This window comes from Anas acuta, chromosome 5, assembly GCF_963932015.1.
Source record: "Anas acuta chromosome 5, bAnaAcu1.1, whole genome shotgun sequence".
NCBI classification, from domain to species: Eukaryota; Metazoa; Chordata; class Aves; order Anseriformes; family Anatidae; genus Anas; species Anas acuta.
Window position 1 is genome coordinate 43968172 of NC_088983.1, and position 24006 is coordinate 43992177.

The window sequence follows — 24006 nt, forward strand, 5'->3', positions numbered from 1 at the left end:
CGGAAGGAAAGGGAGCGTGTGCTGGAGCTGCCTCGGCCCGGCGAGGCGCCTTCCTCCAGGCGCAGTTCCCGGCCCCGAGCCCCTTCCCTTCCAGGGCCGCCCCCCGCACCCCGTGCAGCGCCCCGGGAGGCTGCGGCCCCCGCAGGCCGTGGCTCTCCCTAACCCGCTCCCCAGCCCGGGGAGCCCCGGAGCCGCGGTGCTGGGGCAGGGCGGCGATGGCAGCTGTCAGGGCGCTCCTCGCCCCGCCGCCGGCGCCCAGGCAGCGGCCGCCCTGGGCCAGCAGCGGGCCGGGGCCGCCTCGGGAGCCGGGAGCCCAGGCGGGCGCCATGCTACAAACCAAAATGGCTGCCCCGGGGAAGGGAGCCCCGCTCGGGCCGTGACGGGCTGCGCCTCCGCCGGGCCCCGCCGCCGCCGCTTCCCCCGCCGGCCCCGCCGCAGGTACCGTGCCCGAGCCCGGCGCAGGGCAGCCGGGGGGCCCCGCTCCCGCCGCCCCATGGCGGCCCAACGCCCGCAGCCCCCCGGGCCGGCCCCGGCCCCAGCCCCGTCCGGGAGCGCGGCCCCGCACGGAGCCCGCCCGTACCTGCAGCTCGGCCCGCTCCACCTCCCAGTGCGCCCTCTCCATCTCGAAGCGCGCCCACTCGTGCTGGATGTAGTGCAGGATCCCCGGGATGGTGTAGTGCTGCGGCCGGGACAGCTCGGCGGGGCCCGCCGCCTCCTGCCCGGCCGGGGCCGCGGGGCCCTGCGGCTGCTGCTGCTGCTGCCCCCCTCCTCCTCCTCCTCCTCCTCCGCCGCCGCCGTCGGCCCCCGCGCAGCCCCCGGCCGGCTGCAGGTTCACGCTCCCACCCGCCTGCGGCGGCGGCTGCTGCGGTCTCGGCGTGGCCGCCATCCCGCCGCCTCCTCCTCCTCCTCCTCCTCCCCCGGCTCCGGGGTGCTCGTCCATTGTCTGCGGGGAGCCCTCCTCCTGCCGCTCCTCGTCCCGCGGCGGGGCCCTGCGGCGGGGGGCCGCGGAGGGGGCGAGCGGCGCTGGGCGGGGGAGGCGGGACGGCTGCGGGGAGGCGGGGGGCTGCGCCCGGCCGTGCGCGGGTGTCAGAGCAGCGCCGAGCCGCCGCCGGCCGCCATTACAGCCTGCAGCCCGCGGCCCACCCACCCGCGGCCGCCCGCCGACGGAGGGAGGGAGGGAGGGAGGGGAGCGGCGCGGCGCCTGCCGGGAAGCCGCTCCTCTGCCTGCCCCCCCCTCCCCTTCACGCTTCCTCCTCCCGGCCGGGCAAGGCGGCGCAGCGCGCATGCGCCTGAGGGAGGTGAGCGCCGTGCGTTGGGGAACGGAGGGGGGGGGGGGAGGAAGGGGGAGGAAGGGGGAGCGGGCGGTGCGTCTTTCCCGCCGCTGGCGCGAGGGCGGCCGCGCGGCGCGGGGGTAACGGCCGCCATGAGGGGAGCGGCGCGGTGCGGCGGGGCGGGGGTAACGGCCATGTCCTGCCCGGCCCCGTCCTGCAGCTCCGGGAGCCGCCTGTGGGGCTGTGCGGGCGCGTCCCGCGTGGGCCGCCTGCCCCCGTGTGCCCCCTGCCCCCCCCCGTCTGTCTCCAACACCTGAAGCCCGCGGGGTTCAGGTCTTAGCATCCACAGCAGTTCTGTGGTGCCCCTTGTTAGCCTCACGAGCAGGCAGTTTTAGGTTGTAAATTTAGAGTATGTTTCCGGAAGCTGCCTAGTCCTTAAAGCCATTACAGCCATTATAACCATGCTTTTTATTTATTTATTTATTTATTTATTTTTATGAACTCATCTTCACGGTGTCTCGCTTTCTGTGTAGTGTTTCCCCTCCTTGATGGGGACAGAGAGTGCATAACACCATTCAAAAGTCATTACCACACGAAGGTGGTTTTGCGAGAAATCTGGTTTATTTCATCTGGGGTGGTTGTACCTGTGATAGCCGTGCTCTGGTCAACACCATGGTATGGGTAGGGGAAACTGCCCCGGCTGTGAGATTCTGCTCTGAAACAGCATTTCCAAACTGCCACCAAGTCCTGTCCAAAGCAACAAAAGGGCCATCTCTTTTTGAGCAAGACAGGGATTTGGTTTTGCTTCTCTTGAAAACGCATATGCGCTGTACTCATGCCATAAGAATACGGACAGCGTCCTTACTGGGACTCATTCTAAACAGAGCTGTAATTGCATTAATTACTGAAAAATAAATACTGCTTGTCTCAGTACTGGTGTTTCCTCTCTCTGCTAACCTCTCAGGTGCACGTTGCTATTTCAGTTGTTTTACCAATTCTTATCCGACTTCTCCATGAAGTCATTTCCTACAACAAATTCATCATACGTTTTTCCTTTTTCCATACAGATTACCATACTGTGTAAATCCAACTCTTCAGCATTTTTTTTTTCATTCTTCACTGGCAGTATCAAATCATTACCAAAAATTACGCCTTACCTCACAATCAGTTTAGCCTTTTGTTTAGCTTACAGTCTTATGAGACATTCCTTGTTGCTGAATACATGGGAGTTACTGAAATTTAATTCCGTTACTATATTCAGCCAGCATTCTGACAGCCGAACAGCAAAGGAAGACTTTTTTACTCTTTCCTTCCTCCTTGACTTCCCTAGATTAGCAAGGCAGCTTTTTTTAAAATTCCTGATCCTGAAGTGAAACACGGTGATTTACTTTAAAGCCACATAGACCAAGTTGTTTCATCTTCGGATGAATTGTAATTTGAACAATAATAAGATCTAGAATACAAAAATGATCCCTATTACCAATAAGTACTAATGATACTACACGTGGCTTTTGTTAAAGTTTTGTCCATGGTCAGAACAAAAATAGAACAAGAGTATCAAATAAATGAACTGTCTTCATTTGCTACATACCTTTTTTACAATAAATTCATAGACAGCACGTTCAGTAGGCTAACGTATACCTCAAAAATATTTGTTCACCTGCTGTCACATGCTTGTAGCTCTATTATTTGACTTTTTTTTTTATTATCCTCATTGATGCTTTAATTCCAGTTTAACCCATTTTGTTCTACATTTAGCACACAGATGAAATGCACTTAAAACCTCCGCATCCACAAAACCAACTTGTTTATAGAGTGGGACAATACAGTGAATTACTGGCTTACAGTTCTGACTAATGTTTATTTTACTCTTGGCAAAGGAATTCTGTAAAGATGAAGTTGTGTATTTCTTGCTTGCTATACTTAACCTCTTTCATTTTTAACTCAAAGTCATAAAAGGTTGCTGAACTTTGTTACAGCATAATAGTTAAAATGCTTTTAAGTCTGTGGCCATTGACTAGAGTGGTTTTAACTTGACGGACAGAAATCTAATTTGGAATAATAACTGTGCTGCCCAAAGTTGCAAACTTGGGTTGTGTTTCTTTTTCTTTAATCATCTGTGTATCAGAGTATGCATGAATATTAGTGAAACCTTGGACAAAAATAAATTAAGTGCCTGTTGCTTGTAGTGGAGGAGTAATTAAAATTGTTTAAAATGTTTAATATAACTGCCTGTGAAATCTGCAGGGCTGGCCACACTGGAGATGTAAGACCTCCTTTTTATCCACAGAACAGGTATTGCAGGCTTTGCCTCTCTCAGAGGTCTCAACCAGTATCTGAAAAGATTGCATTTAGGGGTGTGACTCGCGAGCTGGGACAGCTTACGTTGAGCTGTCTCAGGCGGTTACACTGCCTCCAGAGCTGGCACATCCTGGAACCATCGCAGTTTCTGTTTCAGCCCTCTGCAGCAAGCCGAGCAGAGTTGAGCTTATTCTGAAATACGAGGCTGGAGTTACCTATACGGACAGGTGAGGAGGGTGAGCCTGCATGGAGCAGCAAAACCCAGAAGCACCTGTCCATGAGCCATATAGTCCTTAGTCCTTCTGCCTATCTGCTGGTTCAGAATGAGCCAAAGCCATTGAGTTGTAGCTCTTAAAAGATTCCATCAGTCTACCACTGTGAGTCACAGAAGCCAATCACGATACCAATTTTCTCTCACAGATATTCATGTGCAGGAGATAATTTAACAAGGGTGAGCTCTAACACAGCATAACACATATCTAAATCACAGTAGCTACACTGCATGTAGTTTATGTGTGTGCTAAATTATCCACACACAAGAAACCTCGTTTAAAAGAAATGAAGGAGAGAGCTACTCAGTCGTTCAGTGAAGTACTTGGTTTTGAAGTTTGCAATTTTGAGACATTTTATGTCTTCTCTGTGTGAAACCTTTGAGGGTTTTTTTTTCTAGGGAGTCTTCATTATGTCATAGTTCCATAGGTGTTTTGTAAATCAGGTGCACGAGAAGCACTTACTGTAGGTTATTCCAGACAAAATTTGAAATGTGTGGTTGACTGTCACTTGGAAAGCTGGGCTTGACAGTCCATCAGGATCTGGGTACTTCCTTCAAGTCTTCTGCTCATAAGCCCATTTGTGATGCAGATAGTTGTCCAGTGACCTGGAATGAGACTATTTGATAGAAATGAATAGGCAGCCTTCAGATAGCAGCATCTTTTCATTACTAAAATGAGCAAAATAATGGCAGTGACATGAAAGGCTTGCATCACGTCACCAATTCTCTTGAAATATTTGATTCTGTATGCAAAAAAAGCATAGTAATTCATGTTGGATTTGTGTGTATATGCAAGCATACGTGAAGGAAACTGCGTGAGAAAAGCATGTAGGAGCTGTACCAGAAGACACAGAACTGTCTTTGTGAGTAGAGTACTCATAACTGATCACAGAAAGTAGTTTCTGACATACGTGGAACTAGAAGGAGTGAGAGAGTCCTCGCCCATCAACATGCACAGGTGTGTTTTTGTTTTATTACACTTCACAGACCTCTTTACATCTTACATATGCAAAACATTTTAACATGTTTTCTGTATCTGAAAGATAAGATGAAAGAAGAAATAAACTGAGAGAAACAAAACAGTAATTTCCTGTTTTTGCCTAAACTGTACAAGAACATGTTTTTATTTCTACACAGGTGATTTTTAAAAAATAATTATTTTTAAAGAAAATAAAAATAACAAGATATTTTTAACACTGGAGTTACTCTCAAAGCCAGATTCCACAGCTGTACTTGCACGCTTTATGTAATGTATGGATATATTTATTTTTACATGTAAATCATATAGAAAATTTATTCCAGTATTTCTGCACAAAATCATGTGCTTGTACTGTCATTTGTGTGAGAAACATTTACAGGTAAAATTTCGGAAGCTGTCTTTGAGGCTCACAGGAAAAATACAGCAACAACTAGCGATAGTAGCGGACCTCTCCCCTGCAGCTGTTAATCACCTACTGTAATACTGCGAATGATGACTGTGTCATAAATTACGGGTGACACCTTTGAGTACTGCTATGGTTCTACCACTGTTAGAGCATAATTCATTTTTTTAAAATATCGATTCTGGATAAGAGCATTTGGGAGGACTTAAGAAATAATAATTTGAGTCTGAAGTATTTTAATATGTAAAACAATCCAGGGCACTTGAAATAATACACAGATACATTAGTCCTAACACCAGCATTAACCAGATTAACCATGTAGAAAGATTAGGTTAATAAAGGAGTAATTAGGATTAGGGGCCAATCCTGCAGTAGGATCCATGTGTATCGGTTCTTCAGAGTCTTCTGTTATATATCGTGCACTGGTAACTCAAAATACAACAACTCTTTTAATGTTCCTGAGGTGGTTTTAGCATCCTTCTTTCCTCTGGTCTCACCTCAGTATCTGCAGCCCCGTAAAGCCTCAGGTTTTTACCCTCTGGGGAAGGAACTGCGTGGCCGAGTTGCTTGCCAGCAACAGGCCTCGCGCAGCACCTGCACCCCAGTGCTCCGCAGCTCCATTCGTGCCCAGGGGATTCAAATAGCCTGGAGACAGCTTGCCCAAAGCTAAAGGCTCTTCCTTTATAATTCAGCAGTACCAGACAGAAAGAAGCAACATAAAACTAAGAAAAAATAAAAACTGCGTATGTCTTTATCATGGTCTGTTTAGCTGGGACAGATGTGTTTTGCAGCTGGTAGGAACAACATGCCTTTTGGCCCCTTGTGCCCAACCTTGCTTGTTTTTCATTAAAACAATGGGCAGCATTTCTTAGATCGCTCCTCTTTCACATCATATTCCTTTAGCATTCAGTCTTTCTTTTGGTCCTGTGTCTCATCTGGAAGGAGTCATCTACTGTTATCCTTACTTGATACATCTCATCGCATTGCACCTCTGTAACTTCAAGCAGCAGTACAAAGTGGAACAGGGGGGAAAAAATAAGAGCCATATGTGAAATGCAGAAGAGATTACATAGATAGGTACTTTCTCATTTCATCATAAATGTCAGCCTGAGCTGCTGTCTCGCAGGGAAGATCCCTTAATACATTTCCATCTGGGCCTTTTTTGTCTTAATTGCCTCATTTGTTCTTTCTCAGAGAACCACTTCCACTCGTTCAAGAGCCCAGAGCCCAGCGGACAAGCTGTGTACACCACAACAGCATTTATTAACGTTCTGACTCTTCCGTCTGAGGGAATCAACAAAAAGGCACTTTCTTCTTGACATAAAGACTTCACTGTGTCTGCTGGAGGTGAGAAAACAGACTGTCAGGGCTGCAAACAGATTCTATTGTCATTTGTATTGATTCTGGACTCCTGTTCCCTGGAGGTGTCCTACAGACAAGAGCAGATCAAAGAGGAATTTACAGAATAAGAGGGATAAAAGCTTTCTTGCATATGTAGGATAATGCAAAGGAAGAGCTCTCCCTGCTAGCTGATACATCCTCTGGTATTTTCCTTCATTTGAAGGACTTGTGAAGATTTAAGGGAGAAAAAATGGTCCCATTCGTCCTTTTCAAATGTCTTACCTGTTTGGAAGACAGTAAAGGAAAGAGGATTAAAGAATTCACTACTGATATTAACTCCCAGTTAAGGCTGTATTTCTGTCTAATGGCAGCATGTCTGTTAGAAAACAATCCAGTCAAAAGGTCTTGTTTTTTTCTGAGGGTTTCTTTAAAGCAGTAAAACTCCTCCTGGGCTGCTTTTCTGAAATAGGTCTGTTGAACCTGCATATCTGTTGCAGGAATTTTTCCTTTTATTGTTGACTGTATTTTGTGGATCTGGTTTATGATTTCTTCACTCCCACATCTAATTTTAAAACAATTTAAATTATATGGTAGTTTCACAAGGGTAAGGAACGCCCCTACAATATCTTCTAATCACTTACCAGGTCTAATTAGTGAAGATGCGTTTAGTATAGGAATCTGGATTTCTCTGCGTAGTAAGTAAACCACAGCACGCTGCAGAGAATGCGATCGCTTTCTTCAGATAGCAGTGATGATAGCAGAGGTGGCTTTTCTTTCAGGAAATAACTAGGTGACCAATAATAATGAGAAGCAAGCAATAATTAATGGTAGCACGATATACTGGGATTCCTTGTATCACTATCATGTAAGATTTAGATGGTATCACCCCTAAATATAGCCAGTTTGTTTAGGTTGCCAGTAATATGAGGCAGCACCTATGCAGCATGCCTTGTTATAAAAAATCAGTAGATGGCTAAATACCTAAGAAGCTGCTGACTCAGAAATCAATGCTGATTTTTGCATTTTTCCCTTCTGCACTGTTAAGATACACTGTTTTTTTTTTTTTGTTTGTTTGTTTTTTTAAACAAGGAGCTACACCGTATTATTCTGTGGATTCCTGCTAAAAGTTTGCCCTTTCTTGCAGGAACTCTGGGATCTTAGGAGAAAATATTTGCATTTTACCTTGGTAAAGCACCAGGCAAGGAGCAAGTTTTCAAAATTGGAATAAAGAAATAGCTTTTGCAGTATTTGCTGTGTTGCCAGTGTATAAACTTCAAGAACGTATAGGACAATAAGTCTGTGATCCAAACAGAGTCAGATGGAAAACATTACAGTGACTGTTTTCTGGTATTAAAGAAAAAAAAAAATAACAACACAGAATTTATGCATTTGTAGTGGGTTTACGTGGCAAGGTTTGGTAGCAGGGGGCCATAGGGGTGGTTTCTGTGAGAAAGATCTAGAAGCCGCCCCATGTTTGGGAAGGGCCCCGTTGTTTTCCAGATCTGAGCCAATAAGCGATGTTGTTTTGCGCCTCTGTGAGAGCATATTTAAGACAGGGAAAAAAACGCTGCGCCACACAGCAGCCGGGAGAGTCAAGGGAGTGAGAAACAGCCTTGCAGGTGCCAAGGTCAGTGTAGAAGGAGGGGGAGAGGTGCTCCAGGCGCCGGAGCAAAAGTCCCCTGCGGCCTGTGGTGAGGACCATGGTGAAGCAGGATGTCCCCCTGCAGCCCATGGAGTACCACGGTGGAGCAGGGTTTCACGCTGCAGCCCGTGGAGGAGACCACGGTGGAGCAGGTGGCCCTGCACCGACGGAGGCTGCCGCCTGTGGAAGACCCCTGCCGGAGCAGATTCCGGGCCGGACCTGTAGCCCGTGGAGAGGAGACCACGCAGGAGCAGGTGATCTGGCAGGAGCTGCTGCCCGTAGGGGAGCCAGGTTGGAGCAGTTTTCTCCTGAGGGATGGACCCCGTGGTACGGACCCATATCTGGAGCAGTTCTGGAAGAGCTGCTGCCTGTGGGAAGCCCACGCCGGATCAGTTCATCAAGGACTGCATCCCGTGGGTGGGACCCCACAGCACAGGGGACGAGAGTGACCAAGAAGGAGTGGCAGAGAAGAAGTGCTGTAGACTGACCATAACCCCCATTCCCCCGTTCCCCTGCGCCGCTCGGGGGGAGGAGGTGGAAGAGGGTGGATGGGGGGGGAGGCGCTTTTGGTTTCTTTCCTTTGTTTCTCACTTCTCTAGCTTGTTAGTAATGAGCAATAAATCTTACTATCTGTCTTCTTATGCTGAGTCTGGTTTGCCCGTTACACTAATTATTGCGTGATTTTCTCGTCCTTATCTCAATCCTTGAGCCCCTTTCACATATTTTCTCCCCATTCTTCTTTGAGGAGGGGGAGTGAGAGAGCGGCTGTGGTGGAGCTCGGCTGCCCACTCGAGCGGAACCACGACAGCATTATGGAGTTTACCTTTTTTTGCATGCTTTCAAAACATGAGAAAAAAATATATATACTTTTTTTTTTTTTGTATAGCAAGCAGATTCTGTTTTTTGACAGCCTTTTTCAATTGTACCCTGTATGTGGCAGATTTATATTCTACATTTTTATTTCAGTGGCATCATGTGGATTAATACTTATTTAGATTAAGCTGTTTAGAGTAATTAATGTGAACAGATTTCTCCTTAGAAATTTCTCCTAAGACCCACACTTAGTTTTCATTACGTGTAGAAGCTACCTTTAGCTTCAGTATGGGAAAGCAGATTGGAAAGAGTGGATTGCAGCAGCTCCTGGTCCAGACCAAGATACATGCTGATAACCAGATATGTGGGAGGCTTAAATTCTGTGCTAGAGAAGTAGCCATGTACAAGGCCCATGCACATCCCGTTGTCTTCTCTCCCTTCAATCTGATGTCAGGAAGGTATAAATTAAGTTTTTAAATAATAGCTAACAAAACCAACCAACAACAACAACAAAAAAAAACAACACCAACAAACTGTCCAATTTTGCTTTTTTCAGCTGCATTAATTTTATGATTTGGTATTGAACAAATTTCTCATAATGTTTCCAAACCAGTTAGCATGCAAGAAGAAAATGTTGAGTAGATTGAGAAAATGTTGAGAAGTAGAAGGAGAAATTGTGTACTCCTGGAATTCCCAAAATTCTACAAAGCAATTAAATTGCCCGATAATGGAGAAGCTTTGATACTTTGTGATTATCTGTATAGAAAAAAAATATGGAGTATTACTCTTGGAGTATGTGCAGAAGATTACAGAGGTTTGTTTTTATTTCCTGTGTTCTTTATTTTGGAAATAAACTTATATATGTGCAAATATGGGCTGGCCAACTTCTGGAAAGTCTTTTATAACTCCTACGTATATATTTTTTTTCCCTCACAGAAATACTTTTAATTGCTGCATTGACAATTCAGATCTACCACTGAGATCAACAAAAAAGCAATGATAAAGTTTTTTCTTATGGTGAACAAACAAGGCCAAACGAGGCTCTCTAGGTATTATGAGCATGTAGACATTCATAAACGGACAATGCTGGAAGCTGAAGTAATCAAAAACTGTCTCTCCCGTTCAAAGGATCAAGTAAGTTTTTGTACATTTTTTGTTAAATGTTTTATTGTATTAATGTTGCACATCTTTCACATTAATAATTCTAGAAAAAAATCAGTTTCCATTGCAGGTCATTATTTCATTTGCACCCATGAAGAAAAAAGTTGTTTCTAGATTGTGTTCTTTCAGATTAACTATTATTCTGTATTGAACAGATATTTTTTTCTGAGGCTTACAATGATTTTGGACTGTTCTCTATCACTGTCATGAAGATTCTTCCTGTTTGTTTGAAGAAGCTCAGAAGTCCAGGAAGAATTTATTTTCTCCTGTTATTGCTTGGCTAGTAGTGATCAATAGATAGACATCAGTTTTCTTTGCTGAGAAGATAGTAGGTGTAGCATTGACAGCTCCAAGTTTAAAAAACAAAACAAACAAACAAAAAAAAAACTTGCCAGAGAGGATTTCAAGTTGTGATATAACGATATAACTACCTAAAACAGAAGTGTTTTTGTTTTTTTTTTAAACGCATTTTTTTCAGCCTTCATAGGCATGAAATGCTTTTTAGGCATTTTTATTAAAAAAAAAAAAGTTCACAACTTGTGCATGAAAGTCAGAAAACTCAGATGGTGGAAGTTTGTTAGATGACAGTTGAGATCTTATGGCTCACAAAAGAGAGCCACTGGTTCTTCAAGAAAAGTACCAAACCTAGCAAAAATTTCAAGCACATTGACTTGACTGAGGAGGAATGTGTGACTTGAAATATCAATGAGGTATTTCGGTTTGTGTTCTGAAGTCACCTTCTTTTTCATTAGTTACATGTGTGTTGGAACAGTGGCCCTATCCTATTTAGTTCTAGAAAGCCTCAGAAAAAATCCTAGTCCCTGTAAATTACTCCAGTTCATGGAATTGGCAGTGGCTAAAGAAATTAACTTGTGAAAGACATCTCTGAAAAGAAACTTCACCAAAAGAATTAACAGTATGCTGCCATTTCAAGAACTGAGCAAAACATTACTTAAAAAAGGTGACGTGTAAAGCGGTGTATAATAGCACCATCTGCTGGCTCCCTGTCCTATGGTGAACTACGTGCGGATTTCTCCCGTGTCTGGACTTCTGATACTCTTAATATTTATAATAAGAATATTGATCATTGTTAAATATGAAAGTGACCTTCAGTTTGTCTCTTTTGGAAGTGCTTCTAATTGAAAACATAGGAAAAATATCGACTGTCCTTCAATTCTAACCCTGAACAAATCATTTCAGTTTACCTACATAAAAAGTGGCACCATGTTTTCTGTCAGTAGATGAAAGGTTTCATGTAAAAGTTACCATACCTTCTTTCAAGTCAAAATTACTTGATGGACCTTGGGAAATCCATTGTTTTTTGTGGGTCTTATGTAAGTGAAAGCTTAGTAATGTCACGATTAAATGGCAACTACTATGTTTGACTGATTTTGGTTTTGCCTAGTGCTCTTTCATTGAGTATAAGGACTTTAAGCTGGTATACCGGCAGTATGCAGCCCTCTTCGTTGTCGTTGGAATCAATGAGACAGAGGTAAGAAATTATATTCACTCTTGAGATATAGGCTTGTATTAATCATAGGCAAGAAGTCAAGTCGTTTTCCAGTATGGAATTTTGCAATGTCTATTAGAGAATTTCAAGTAGTCATTGCAAAAAGAAAAAAAGTATACAAGAAAAACACTTATGTTTGACTTCAATCTCTAGCAATAGCCTGAAATATTATCATGAGACATTCTGTATGAGCAATAGCCTGAAATATTATCATGAGACATTCTGTATGAGCTCTATACTGATTCTGCTTTCTAAACGTACGTTTGATTAAACATAAATTTTTAGGGTGAGGTTTCTCAGTAGATGTCAGCATTACAGCCAGATCAGTGGTCTTCTGTGTAGTAACTTCCTAACTGCGCGCTGTTTTTATCCTCCTTGACCAAAGAAAAAAATCTACAACATGTCAGATGCTAATTTATTTTACTTTTTAAACAAAAGTGGAAAAAAAAAGGTATCTGACTGAAAATGGAGAAGTAATGTTACTTAATATGCCTTTAAGGTTCAGTCAGCCCTCAAATGTAATAAATTACATTGAGTAATTTATATTAATTTAAAACTTTCTCCTGCAGACCTTAATGGGGTGGTGTGGAAGGTAGCTGCTGACTACAGTGGTGTCTTCAAGGGTTATAACTGCAAGCAATTCAGGGCACATTCTTTTGGCTTCACTGTACCACAAAAAAAAAAATCCATCAATACTGCTGCAGCACAGTGTCTCTGTACTGCAGTGGGCAGGTGTGACTTCAGCATGGCTAGGCATAGTGCAGCTGCCTGAATTTGTCTAGGTGATGTGGGGGATGGCAGCAGCCCAAGAAAGACAAATCCATTTGGTTCTGCAGTGCTTACTCAGGTGGCTGCCCTGGCCTGGCCCGAAGCTTAGGAGCATGAGCACTTGCCTGCTCTTGGTTGCTCATCGAGATGTAACCACGCCTCCTCTTGCTACAACAGACAGTTTGTGCACTTTATTGTAGTACTTCCTGTCATGTTCTAGTTGGTTTTCATACATCACGAGCTGATACAACACTAAGAATACTACCATTATGTCTATCTGTTCATTTAACATTCATTCGTTTTTAATTTAATTTCAGAATGAAATGGCAGTATATGAACTAATTCATAATTTTGTGGAGGTTTTGGACAAATACTTCAGCAGAGTGGTAAGTGAGACATTGAATCTGTTACAAAATATTTCTCCTCTTTTAAAGTTCTTGTGAATTATAGGTAATAAATCAAAGTTGGTTTATATTAATGTAGATTTTTGAAGACTTTAGCATATTATCACTATAAAAAAAAAAAGTTGATTTTTCAGAGTAGTAAAAGCATGCATGGGTTATAAATCATCAGACAAGGAATACCAGAAATAGTTCTGGTAGAAAAGCATGTTTTTATATGCTTATACTCAGGGGTTTCTCTAGGTCATCTACTCTCAAAATAGCCACTGGCATTCTATGTTTTAAAGAAATATGAGTTTTTTTTTCTCATTTTTTTTATGTTCTTAGTATAATGTTCCCAAAATACTTAATTCATCATAAAGTAAGTATAAGCATTAAACAGGGAGCTGACAACACTCTCACTGAACAAGATTATAGGGACAGAGCAAACAAAACCTCAACAACCAGCCTGTACTTGTGCTCCCCATATTGTTGTTGTGCAACAGTGGGTATCTGATGTAACAGCTATTGTAAAGACGGTCACTTTGCTGAGGATTTGAAGACGGAGGTAGCTCCAGTTAAAATGACACTTTCCCTTTTGGTAGAAGAGGTTTTGTTAGTTTTTACAAAACTGGAAAATGCAGCATTATAATGCTGGTTAGAACATGTGCAATTTAATGCAGGATTTGAAATAATCTGGTTATAAACAAATTCATCTTAAATAATACTTGGGCACAATTTTAGTTTGGCTATACTGAGGTGTGTTAGATACCCATCTCACAAAAGAGGACTGGATAGTTTCCTCTGTTGTCCATCAGTTTGAAGGTATTACGTTGGTAAATACAGATGCAAGCAAGCAGTATGCAGTGTTTATAATGTTGGCACCGCAGTACTAGCACCACAGCAGACATGGCAGAGCTTCCTGTGTGAATTCAAGGACATGCTTGAGAGAGTCTTCTAAACTCCTCACTGTTTAGATGCCTGACAAATGCGTTAGGATATTATTTCAACTACTGCTGTACCAGCCTTTTAAAACTCATGGTACTGAGTATATCACTTTCTTACTGTATGAAGTTCAGAATGTATTTCTTAAAATTGTTACGACTGCAGTCTCAACCTGAGCAGTAATAACCAGGAGTGGAGTCTGATCCCTGCAGCACGGGAACACACAGTAGAATTTAAATCTTACTTATCTAATTGAGGTAATAGTTGCCAACCACTTCTCAAATTTTATTTTCTTTACTTAGGCAGAGCAAAAATAGATTTAGTTCTTATATGTGCAAATATGTGTATATAATTTCTTGACCACATATATCACACAACCACTGATATTGTTAGAAATTTGCTGAATTCATCCTAACAGATTTTGGTATTTCTCCTAGCATATAAGTTTTAAACTAGGGAAAGTGAAAAGTGGGGTAGTTGAAATCTCATGCCATTCCATGGTTCTATTTTTAATAGCCTGTAACAGTAAATGGCAGAACATTGGAGAGGGCTATAATTCTAGCTGGAGTTTCTGACAGAAACCACAGGACAAAAAAGTATATGTTTGTACTATTATGGATTGATGTTTAGGATTTGCAGAATTTTAGAAGAATCCCAAATTATGATGATGACAATGGAAACAAAACTCTGGGAAAGGAAAGAACATCTGTCCTGCTCTAGAATGACATTTTGTCATCTATTATTTTTAGGTTTGTGAGCTTTAAACATTCTCACATGCTCTATTTTTATCTAATGGAGCTTACAGAGCTTGAATTCCCTAATAGAATTAGGGGAAAGCTTTGAAAGTTGCAAGTAAGATACAGTTCTGAGTCCCCTTCACTTTTGTAACAGCTACCTAGGAAGAACTCCACTTACTATTTAGACTAGATCCTCCAATGTTTTCCACTCTTTTTTAATATGAAGGAAGTTCAAACTGATCAGACTCTTAAAATATAGTTTTTGTGAGGCATAAAAATTCCCAGCTGAAGGATGGCAGGGTCACTCGGTGAAGACTTGTCACCTTAGACCACAGAAGTAGTCGTACTTCTGTCAGCGGGAACTCTGCCTAAAATTCCAGGGCTAGACTGTGAATGGAATCCATGTCAGCAAGTACAATAAACTCCCTCAGTTGCAGATAAAAACGTTCTGTGGGAACAGACATCTTCCTTTCAGCAGAGACTGGAGAAGTTCCACCCTAACTGTGCAGGATCTGAGGCTGTGATTAATTGTTTCTAAATTTAGCCATTTAACAGCCACCCAAGTTAGATGTTCGGTCATCCTATGCTCCCATTACAGGGAGTGGAGACAAACAAGTATCTCTAGAAAGTGAGTCATGTCTCAAGTGTGCTGAGTCAACTGGGGAAGATACCCATCTTTTCTGGCTGCAGAGAGACCACACAGGCTTCTCAGCCAGACACATCAGTTAAATGAATAAAATGATGTTATAACTTAAGGCCAAGACTGCAGGAAGAATGGTGTTATTGGGGCTGGAGCAGTAGTTAGAAGTGGTAGGGGTCCAAAGCTTAAGCTTCTCTCCCCCAGTAGATCCTGCCACAGCCATGCATATACATTGTCTACATTTTTCTGTTGAAACGATGTGCAACTTATTTGGTTTTAACTGTTTTATGGAACAGAATCATAGAATTCATTCCGGCTGGAAAAGATGTGCATCTTGTCCAACCTTTTACCTAGTACTGAAGTCCGCCACTAAACCATGCTGCTGGGTTCTAAACCTACATGTTTCTCAAAGACCCCCAGGGATGGTGACCCAACCACTGCCCTGGGCAGCCTAGGCTGCGCAATCCTTTCAGTAAAGAAACTTCTCCTAACATCCGACCTAAACCTCCCCTGGAACAACTTGAGGCCATTTCCCCTTGTCTTATCACTTGGTACTCAGGAGAAAAGCCTGATCCTCACCTTGCTACAATCTCCTTTAAGGTAATTGTCAGGTACAATAAGATCTCCCCTGAGCCTTCTCTTCTCCAAGCTAAACAACCCCAACCCCCTCAGCTGCTCCTCATGAATTGTAAACTTGAAGTTAACATCTTGTCTTTGAGGAAGAGAGAATATAGGGCTGGAGATACCATCATTAGAGGTGCTGTTTCTCTACGCAGTCATTGAGATAGCAGTGCATATATTCCAATCATTGATAGAGGTGACCTTGTTTTTTCCAAGTGAAAATTTCAGAACGCTAGCTTTTGTAATAGGGGTAGGTAACATATCAAAAGCAGTTTCTGTTCTGCCCGGAACCGAAATATGAGTCATCCTAGACATTTCATTCTGTTTTGAAGACTTCATCATCTAGTAGGATTATGTAATGTTTAATGACTGAGATGAAAGATCAAACTGTAACTAATGGTTGTGTTTTGTTTTGTTTTGTTTTTCTTTCAGAGTGAATTAGATGTATCCTTTTTAGTGTCAGAAAGATATTTGTCTTTTTCGTGGCTGTTTTACCTCATACTCTCCTCAGAGTGCTGACTGAAACAGTCAAGACAACGCACAGGTTTCACAAATTTTGCCTTTAAAATAACAACATTTTGGTATCTGTATGAAAGCATAGGTGACGTTCATGAGAGTCTCCTAGTTAAATTTTCAGTCATCAAGGTAAGCCTCATACCAGTTGAAGAAAGTCATGGAGAGCTTGGTTCAAGAGAACTAAGTAACAACAACATCTAGACATGAAAATATGTATTCATGGGGGAACTTTCAGGCTGAACTACAGATTACTTCTGGGTTTTATTTTAAGTTTACTTAAATAGATACTGACACGAGCTACAAATAATAAGTGAATGTTACAGCTGTGCCTTCAGCCAAATAACAGAGCAGTAGCATCATTGTAAGATTAGATTTGTGCTATGATCTTTCTTTATAGAAGTCTAGGTGAGTTTTACTATCTATATCAATGGAAAGAGAGAAGGACCTTAGAGGGAGAAAGTTAGGGTACCACGCCTTGCCACAGATACTATAGATATCTACATTTGTTTTCCTTATGGATCCATTTGCTCATGTGTATGATGTGCAGGGTATTTGCTTAAAATATAATCAATACTGATCTAAAACCAAATACAAACATACACTAAATAGTAAAATACTGTCATTCTGGAATGAATTTAAGAATTAGTAATATATGAAGAACAGAAAAATGCCCTAATTTTTCTTGTAATTGTTGTCACTTCTTTATAGAAGAAAACAAAAGGAAATAATTTATTTTTACTTTTCTAAGTATTTGAATGATTAGCTACGTGCTGGAACTCTCTCTTATTTACTGAACTTAAATCTACATCTGTATATATACTGCAATTCCTTCCTGAAATTCACAAAACATTGTGGTACTAATATAACTCTCCTGGATTCACCTGGGTTAGAAAAGCGCAATAATGAAATTTCAGCATGAAGGAACTCTTTAGGTCTCTGATCATATCACTACATTTGTTTGTATTCAGTTATAGTTAAGGATCAGAATTAATGTTTACTTTGTGAGAACTTTGCAGAATTAGAGACTAACCCATCATACTCAGCAATTAAATAAGAATAGTTCTGTGTATCTCCATAGGGTATTACTTGGAGTATGCATATAGCTGACTCTTTTTAATCATGGATTATTGTGAGTACTGATGATTCTGAATTCTGCCTGCCTCTGGTCATTGTTTTCATCCTAAGATAAATTTTCTGTAGTTATATACCTACAGTTAGCACCAGTAGCTTAATTAATAGCTGAGAAAAGCTGCTGCATGTTCAGCAAGCTTCTGCATACAATGCTAGTTTGCACTGTTTAGAGAACCTATGGCACTATATACTAACACTAACACTTGCAACTGGTGCAGTACTGTGTCTGAATGACTCCTGTAACACAGACAGCTTCTGCATGGCTCTCATCTGCATGAGGTAATGAATAGTAAGTATTTGGAAAATAAAAGGGTACGTTACTATTTATCTTTCTATTAAATACCAGCCTGAGAGAAAGTCCTCAAATCTTAGCTATACAAATATTGGAAAAGCTGATGCCTAATATGTCTCTCCTCCATATGTATGACATATGCATGATGTACAGGTTTTTTTTCATGCAAAAGTGTGTTTTTATACGTTATACATTTCAAAAACTGTTCTAAAATAAAATATTTTACTTACATCTATATATATACAAAATTTTTCTCTCAGGGAAAAAATCATAAATTGAGAAGATATATAAAATAGTTCAAGTGAAGTGAGATATCCTCAACATTTAAGTGTAAAGCAGAGGTGTAGTGATGAAGTGGGCTCTTCAGAATTTATTTCTGACAATAGCTTGAATAGCAGATAAATGGGCCCAGAAGAACAATATAAGATCTGAACTATACACATCTTACACAGATGTTAATGCAGTGTAAACAACAATCCATCTATACACCTTTCAGAGCGCGTAAGATAATATGGGGTTAAACCATGGGGTTAACAGGGGGTTAAACCATTTCCCTTGCCAACTAGCCTTAGCTAACTCTTACATTTAATACAATTTGCTGATGGAGGAAGTACAGTCTAAATGTCTGTAAGGGCAAACACGAAGTAGTATTTACAAAATCCTTGTATACTGTGTGTCTGGCTGGAAATGGTCATTATTTACCATCTCTGTGTTTTTATTGTGTACATATCCATGTGAAGTTTCTTTGAAAAGTAACATTAGCTATTCTATATATAAAAAAAGTGTTTACTACCATGAACAATAATAGGAAGCTAAATGAAATCCAAAAACATGAGCATAATCACCCATGCACAGAGCAAATCCCAGTTAAAGGCTGTCACTGTCGTACAGCTGAAATGTTCTTCACTAAGCAACATTTATGTGGATTCTTAAAACTTTCCCAAGCTTAGTACATTACCCCAGTATTCATGGCACTGCAGCTCCTGTTAACATGAGGCTCCAGCTTCGTTTAGGTCCAAACTCACCAGTTCACCCAAGGCACCTTGATCTTAATTTGTGTAAGGGCCCAAGCCTGGGGTCAGCCTTCAGGAGGGCGATCTAGGACACAAGACAGGGAGCAGATTCAATTTGAATCCTGCCCAGCAGGTCTCATACCTAATAATTGTATGTACATACGATATATGCCTGTGTGATGCTAAACAATGCATGAACAACTGAAAAGTTATTTCATGCAAACAGAAACAAACAGTGATTAGCTACTAGCCGGTCCAGTGACTACTTTTAGAGAAGCTGCATTTTTACAGGAGCTTTTGTATGAATTGTGTGTCATTGTATGATGTCTGTTTTAATTCTGGGATTGTCGGTCACATACTTGAGGGTACCTAAGATAGAAGCGTATAACATCACTAGTGTTTTTTTGTTTTAGGGCATTTTTTTGGTTTGCATCTGTGTGCTTGCACATGTGCATGAATGCAAGTGTGCGGGTTTTTTTTTGTTTTGTTTTAAAGAATCGTGTTGTAAGGACAGTCAAGTAAACATGTAATGTAATTGTCCTAGTGGTGCTGGCTTCCCAGTGTGTTAATATTGCTAGGCAAGCCTCAGTTTTGTGCGTGAAATAAGTGGGTGAAATTCTGTGTGGCTCTAAAACTGCAGCTTGGGTAGTGTAGGAGCTACTTTCTTGGTGTGATGATGACAGACTATAAAAATGAAAGTGGTATCACAGAAGCTTTGTAGGGAACAATGTGCTGGTAAGCCTGGGAGTTTTTAAAATTACAGAAAGTTGGCTTTTCAGTTCCTTGAACTGGTGAAGCAAACCTTACTTGAAGATGTTAACATATGGAAGAAACAGTTACTTACATTCTCCTTGTGGGAGGAGGAAGGCAGGGTTCTCTAGGACCAAGTATTTCAAGAATGTTGTCTTGATCCAAAAAACCTTTACATTCCATTTCAACGAGCTGCTGCTTCTAGGATAGATAAAAAGCTTTGATACAGGAAATACTTCATGCGAATTAAGTAGTAGCAAGAAAACTGAATGATGAATTTATAATAAGAGAATTTATAAGGATATATTTCAGATCATCAGAATAAATCAGAATATGCGGTATTTCTTGATCCTAGATTTAAAAAAAAACAAAACAAAAAAAAAACACCCTTCAACCAACCTTTAGTTGAAAATGAATGACCAGGATGGAAATCAAAGTTCTGTAACGTTGTATATTCAGTAGCAAACCACCTGCCACATAAGTACTGCTGCTGTAATCTACAAAGATTGTGTTTGTGCTCCTGGGTGTGTTACTTGATCACAAGGTGTTGGCTGTACTTCATCATTTCTTAAACCTGTACACACCCTGAATTACTTGCCTGGAATATCCTGAGATATCTTTAAGTGTCTCTATATGAAGCAGTTATTTATCACGTGTAAGGCTTGAATGTGCCTCTTTCCTTTCATTCCCTTCTCATTGCCTTCTCTCCCACTTCACTATCCACATACGTGTTGTTTCAGGGAAGGAGACACAGGACTGTGTCACATCTACCTCCTTTTAGTATTTAAGTGCCATAAAACATAAAGACGCTTCATGAGACTAGAAAGTACCATTAGGGTCTTAATACACTTTAAACTACAGATGCACAGGTTAATAAATATTTTCTTCTGCATATTTGGTTAAATTGTCTGTTGGCCTCTACACAAACCTAGCGCAAGTGTAGGCAGCCAGGATTCTTACAGGAAACAAGACCTTAAATGGAAGCTCAGGGTGGTGTATATGTACACACTGTATAAAGCTGTTCCTGTTGCCAGTTGCTCAAACTGGCTTGTTCTGCTGTTTTTCAGCTGGGTGTGGATTTATGACTTCAGGACTTTAAACCCTGAATATTGGGGTCACTTGCCAAACCAGTGACAGGTGGGGAGGATGAGTGTTGCTAAGACTCAGAGATAGACATCCCTGGCTGGGCAGGGCAGGCAGACTTGAATGGCTAAGCAGTGTTTGTACAACAAGATGTAAGAGTAGAGAAGAGTCACAAGACTTACAGGAAGGGAAATAAGCCAAGATTGCTGACTGTGCAAGTCTGACAGTTTGCCAAGAACTGCATGGTAAAGTGAGGTGGGAACAGAAGTGAAAAGGAAGCCTGGATGTTTGGCTGAGGGGAGGGCATAAGCACTCTAGCTCCTCTGTTGGAATTGCAGTACCATGAATCACTTGGGTTGGTAGACTGCAAAAGCAAAAAGCCAGCAGGAGTCAGTTTGATTGCTTGTTGAAACTTGAACGGAATGTTATCTAACTTCGTGAGCAGATCCTCTGGCACTGTTTAGAGCAGGGTCACGGTTGATCTAAAAAGGAATAGAAGAACTCTCATCCTAAAAGTTCACATTACTGTAATAAGGAAATCATAACTTCTCAGAATAAAGTATTTGTGTAAAGACTTGTTTTTCCATTGAAAAGTAGAATAGAGGAGGAAAATGTTCTTAAATCCTTAATCAGCCAAAGTAAAACAACTGCTTTTGTCTCTGGAACCACAGAAACTGAGAGTGTTAAAGCTTTGAGGACAGTACTGTTCCTCCGAATTGAAAGCTTTAAGCCTGATGTTTAGAAGCAGCATAGGCCTATGATCAAATTCAGAAGGAGGTCTGGTATGTAAAATACAACCTAAAATTAAATTAGGTGCTTCAGTTTAGCAAATCGGAAACTATCTTATGAACCATGAGCATCGACTGCAATAGTTTCTCCTCCTCAGTTAAGAGGTATAGTTATTATTAAGTGGTTATTATTACAGTTACTGAGTGGTGTGGTTATTTTGGGGGCTGAATTCTGCTATTACACATAACCTAGACACAGTGCTTGTGGTCAAGCAGAATGCACTCTTCAGAGAAGCTCTACAGTTGCTTACTGTGCTGCCCAAGCATGCAGTAGCACTGAGTTCAGCCCAGAGCATGCACAGCCATTCCAGATCAGCAGAGGAACCTAACAGCCTGCTAGCTGCAGTCTCACCAATTTGCATCTACAAATTCACCCTACAATTCAGCCAAAACAAGTTCAAGTCTTCCCATCTTTTAGAACAGTGGTCACAGACAGGGCTGATGAGACCATGCTTTACTGGATGCAGCAGGAACTGTCACCAAAACAGGGACAAAAGCTTAAGCTTCTCTCATCACTGAGATGATGAGATGTCAGCACCGAGATGACAGCGTTATACATAAGATTTTACGGAACAGCCTTAAGTAGAAAGCAGCAGATGCAATTGCTATGATCTCAGCTAAGCTTGGCTACTGAGGAACGTGGGTTTGGAATTCCCCAGGCTGAGGGAGGACAGCCTGCAGCCTCTAGGGTTCTCAACAAAAGACGAACAGCATCTTTATCATGGTGTTTTGAAAGACAGCCAGTCATTTCATCTCAAGTAATGACTTGGGCTTCTGTATCTGAGAGAAACACCTACAGCAAAATCCCTCTCTGCACTCTTAAGTACTGGCTTCAGCATCAGTTGTCTGTAAGCTGTGAGTTACTGACGGGTCTAGCTCTCACCATTCGTTGCAGAGGAAGGAGCTTCTCAACCTGAATGAGGTGCCTTCCCTTCTCAAAGAGAAGCTAATAACACAGACACTGGCATGCTCAATGCTACATAACTAAAATCCTTTTCTTGAATGTGGATCTTAGGCTGCTGACTTTCGTGAGGTTTCGTGGTTGCAACACTGGTTATGACTGGTGTTTACCACCTAGCCAGAACAAATACATACAAATATCAAGCTCCTGAGCTGCTATCACATGCAGGTGATCTTCCACTGTTCCTGCAGTTTGGAGCAGTAATGCCTTAAAACACTGCAGTTAAATCTCCTAGAACTCATGAGACAGAGCAGCCCTCTGAAATGGCCAAGTTCAAAAAATGATTCAGATTATCTTCCTTCAGGTGAATGTAAGATTGTAACCATCTTTCAGAGTGTCTATTTAACTAGGAATCATTTGCTTTTACTCCTGTGACTTACTACTAGAGTTATGCATCGACTTTTAATGTCAGCAAGGTCCTCTTAAGAAGTTATTCTCAAGCAGATCAAGTAAATAGCATCAGCAACCTAGGCTAAGATAGATTATACTTGAGAATCCAATTTTTAAGAATTTGACTGAAAATGACTTTGGTTAGAAGAAATGCAGAATACCAGTATCTTTACATTCAAGGCCTTTTTCCTTTGGAAAACATTTCATATTCAAGGAATAGATGGTACTCAGGCACACAGTAAAACTAACCACCTACATATCTAAGTTCAGGTTTACCTTTCTTTTACTTCTCTGTGGTCATCTTCCAAGATGTAACACTTGGTGCTTTGACTTCTCTAGTACAAACTTCTGACATCTCTGTGGCCATGAAAAGGTGCCAGTTGTACTGACTCCTTAGTTCTAGGAAAACAAACAGCACGTAACTAGAATAAATTAATACCTACTTTGTTTAAGGCTTAATCAAAGAGAAAGACTAAGATGCCTAAGATTTTTCTCTAAGTTTATCTTCACGTTGTTTGAAATAAGCTTAACTCGTAATGTTTCTAGATCATGTTCAATTTGGATAGAGTGCACATCATTTTGGATGAAATGGTGCTAAATGGCTGCATCGTGGAAACAAACCGAAACAGAATCCTTGCCCCTTTGTTTGTGCTCGACAAAGTGGCAGAGAGCTAGGAAGACGCCAGACTGACTAAAGCATTTAAAGAAAGATGGTGAAATCATCAAGAGAATACCAACACGTCATTTTCTGATTTTGTAAGAGCAACTCATGCACTGTTCACATTAGTTGGAAGATATTTCCTGCTTCTCCTGTACCCTACAAACCTAATGGGAAAACAGCTACTGTAAAACAGAGCCTTCATTTTCAGATGCAGCTTTCTATGGGCACAGCAGAAGCCCTTTTAGAACAGAAATATGTTTCTCAGCATTTTGTTTTAAATGGAAACTTACATGTGACTGTCTAGGTATCCCTTTGAATCATCTATCCTTCTAGCTGACCTAGAAGACAGAAGATATGGAAATATAATTTCAAACAGTTTCAATGCCTCCTTTAAGCAGCAACACTGTATTTTTTTTTTTTTCATACAAACATATTGTAAATTAAAGTTCTGTAACTTCTATGATTAGGTTCAACCTTCATCAAAAAGCTGGTCTCCTCTTCCACGGAGACACTCTTCTTCTGGATACAAAAAAAATGTAAATAACAGAAGTAGAGACGTTTTTAAGATTCCTGCATACCATGTAAGTTGTAACTAGAAGTTATACTTAAATAATATTAATAAAATAATTTAAATCCAA

At 41.5% G+C, this 24006-nt stretch overlaps 2 protein-coding genes across 9 annotated transcripts in view; one reads left to right on the forward strand and one right to left on the reverse strand.

Annotated features, from left to right (window-relative positions):
• STRN3 (striatin 3) overlaps positions 1–940 on the reverse strand; it is a 59382-nt gene extending 58442 nt beyond the window's left edge. For all 5 annotated transcript variants that reach the window (XM_068684410.1, XM_068684413.1, XM_068684411.1 and 2 more), the window contains exon 1: positions 581–940. In XM_068684410.1, coding sequence (XP_068540511.1) covers positions 581–940 — 360 coding nt within the window. The remainder of the gene's footprint in view (positions 1–580) is intronic.
• On the forward strand, positions 118–24006 carry AP4S1 (adaptor related protein complex 4 subunit sigma 1). 4 transcript variants are annotated; one of them, XM_068684415.1, is made up of 7 exons: positions 118–438; positions 6420–6572; positions 9958–10155; positions 11588–11674; positions 12778–12846; positions 16216–16227; positions 23254–24006. In XM_068684415.1, the coding sequence occupies exons 3-7, from the start codon at positions 10018–10020 to the stop codon at positions 23380–23382; spliced, it is 435 nt and encodes a 144-aa protein (XP_068540516.1). In that variant the 5' UTR covers positions 118–438; positions 6420–6572; positions 9958–10017; the 3' UTR covers positions 23383–24006. The 4 variants fall into 4 exon arrangements, with proteins under 4 accessions (XP_068540516.1, XP_068540515.1, XP_068540518.1 ...); XM_068684414.1 differs by lacking the exon at positions 118–438 and adding an exon at positions 1167–1298; XM_068684416.1 differs by lacking the exon at positions 118–438 and adding an exon at positions 1842–4801.

Coding starts and splice junctions, on each gene's coding strand:
- AP4S1 (XM_068684415.1), top strand. CDS start 10,018: ATGATAAAGTTTTTTCTTATGGTGAACAAACAAGGCCAAACGAGGCTC. Junction 10,156..11,587: donor TCTCCCGTTCAAAGGATCAA/GTAAGTTTTTGT, acceptor GGTTTTGCCTAG/TGCTCTTTCATTGAGTATAA. Junction 11,675..12,777: donor TTGGAATCAATGAGACAGAG/GTAAGAAATTAT, acceptor ATTTAATTTCAG/AATGAAATGGCAGTATATGA.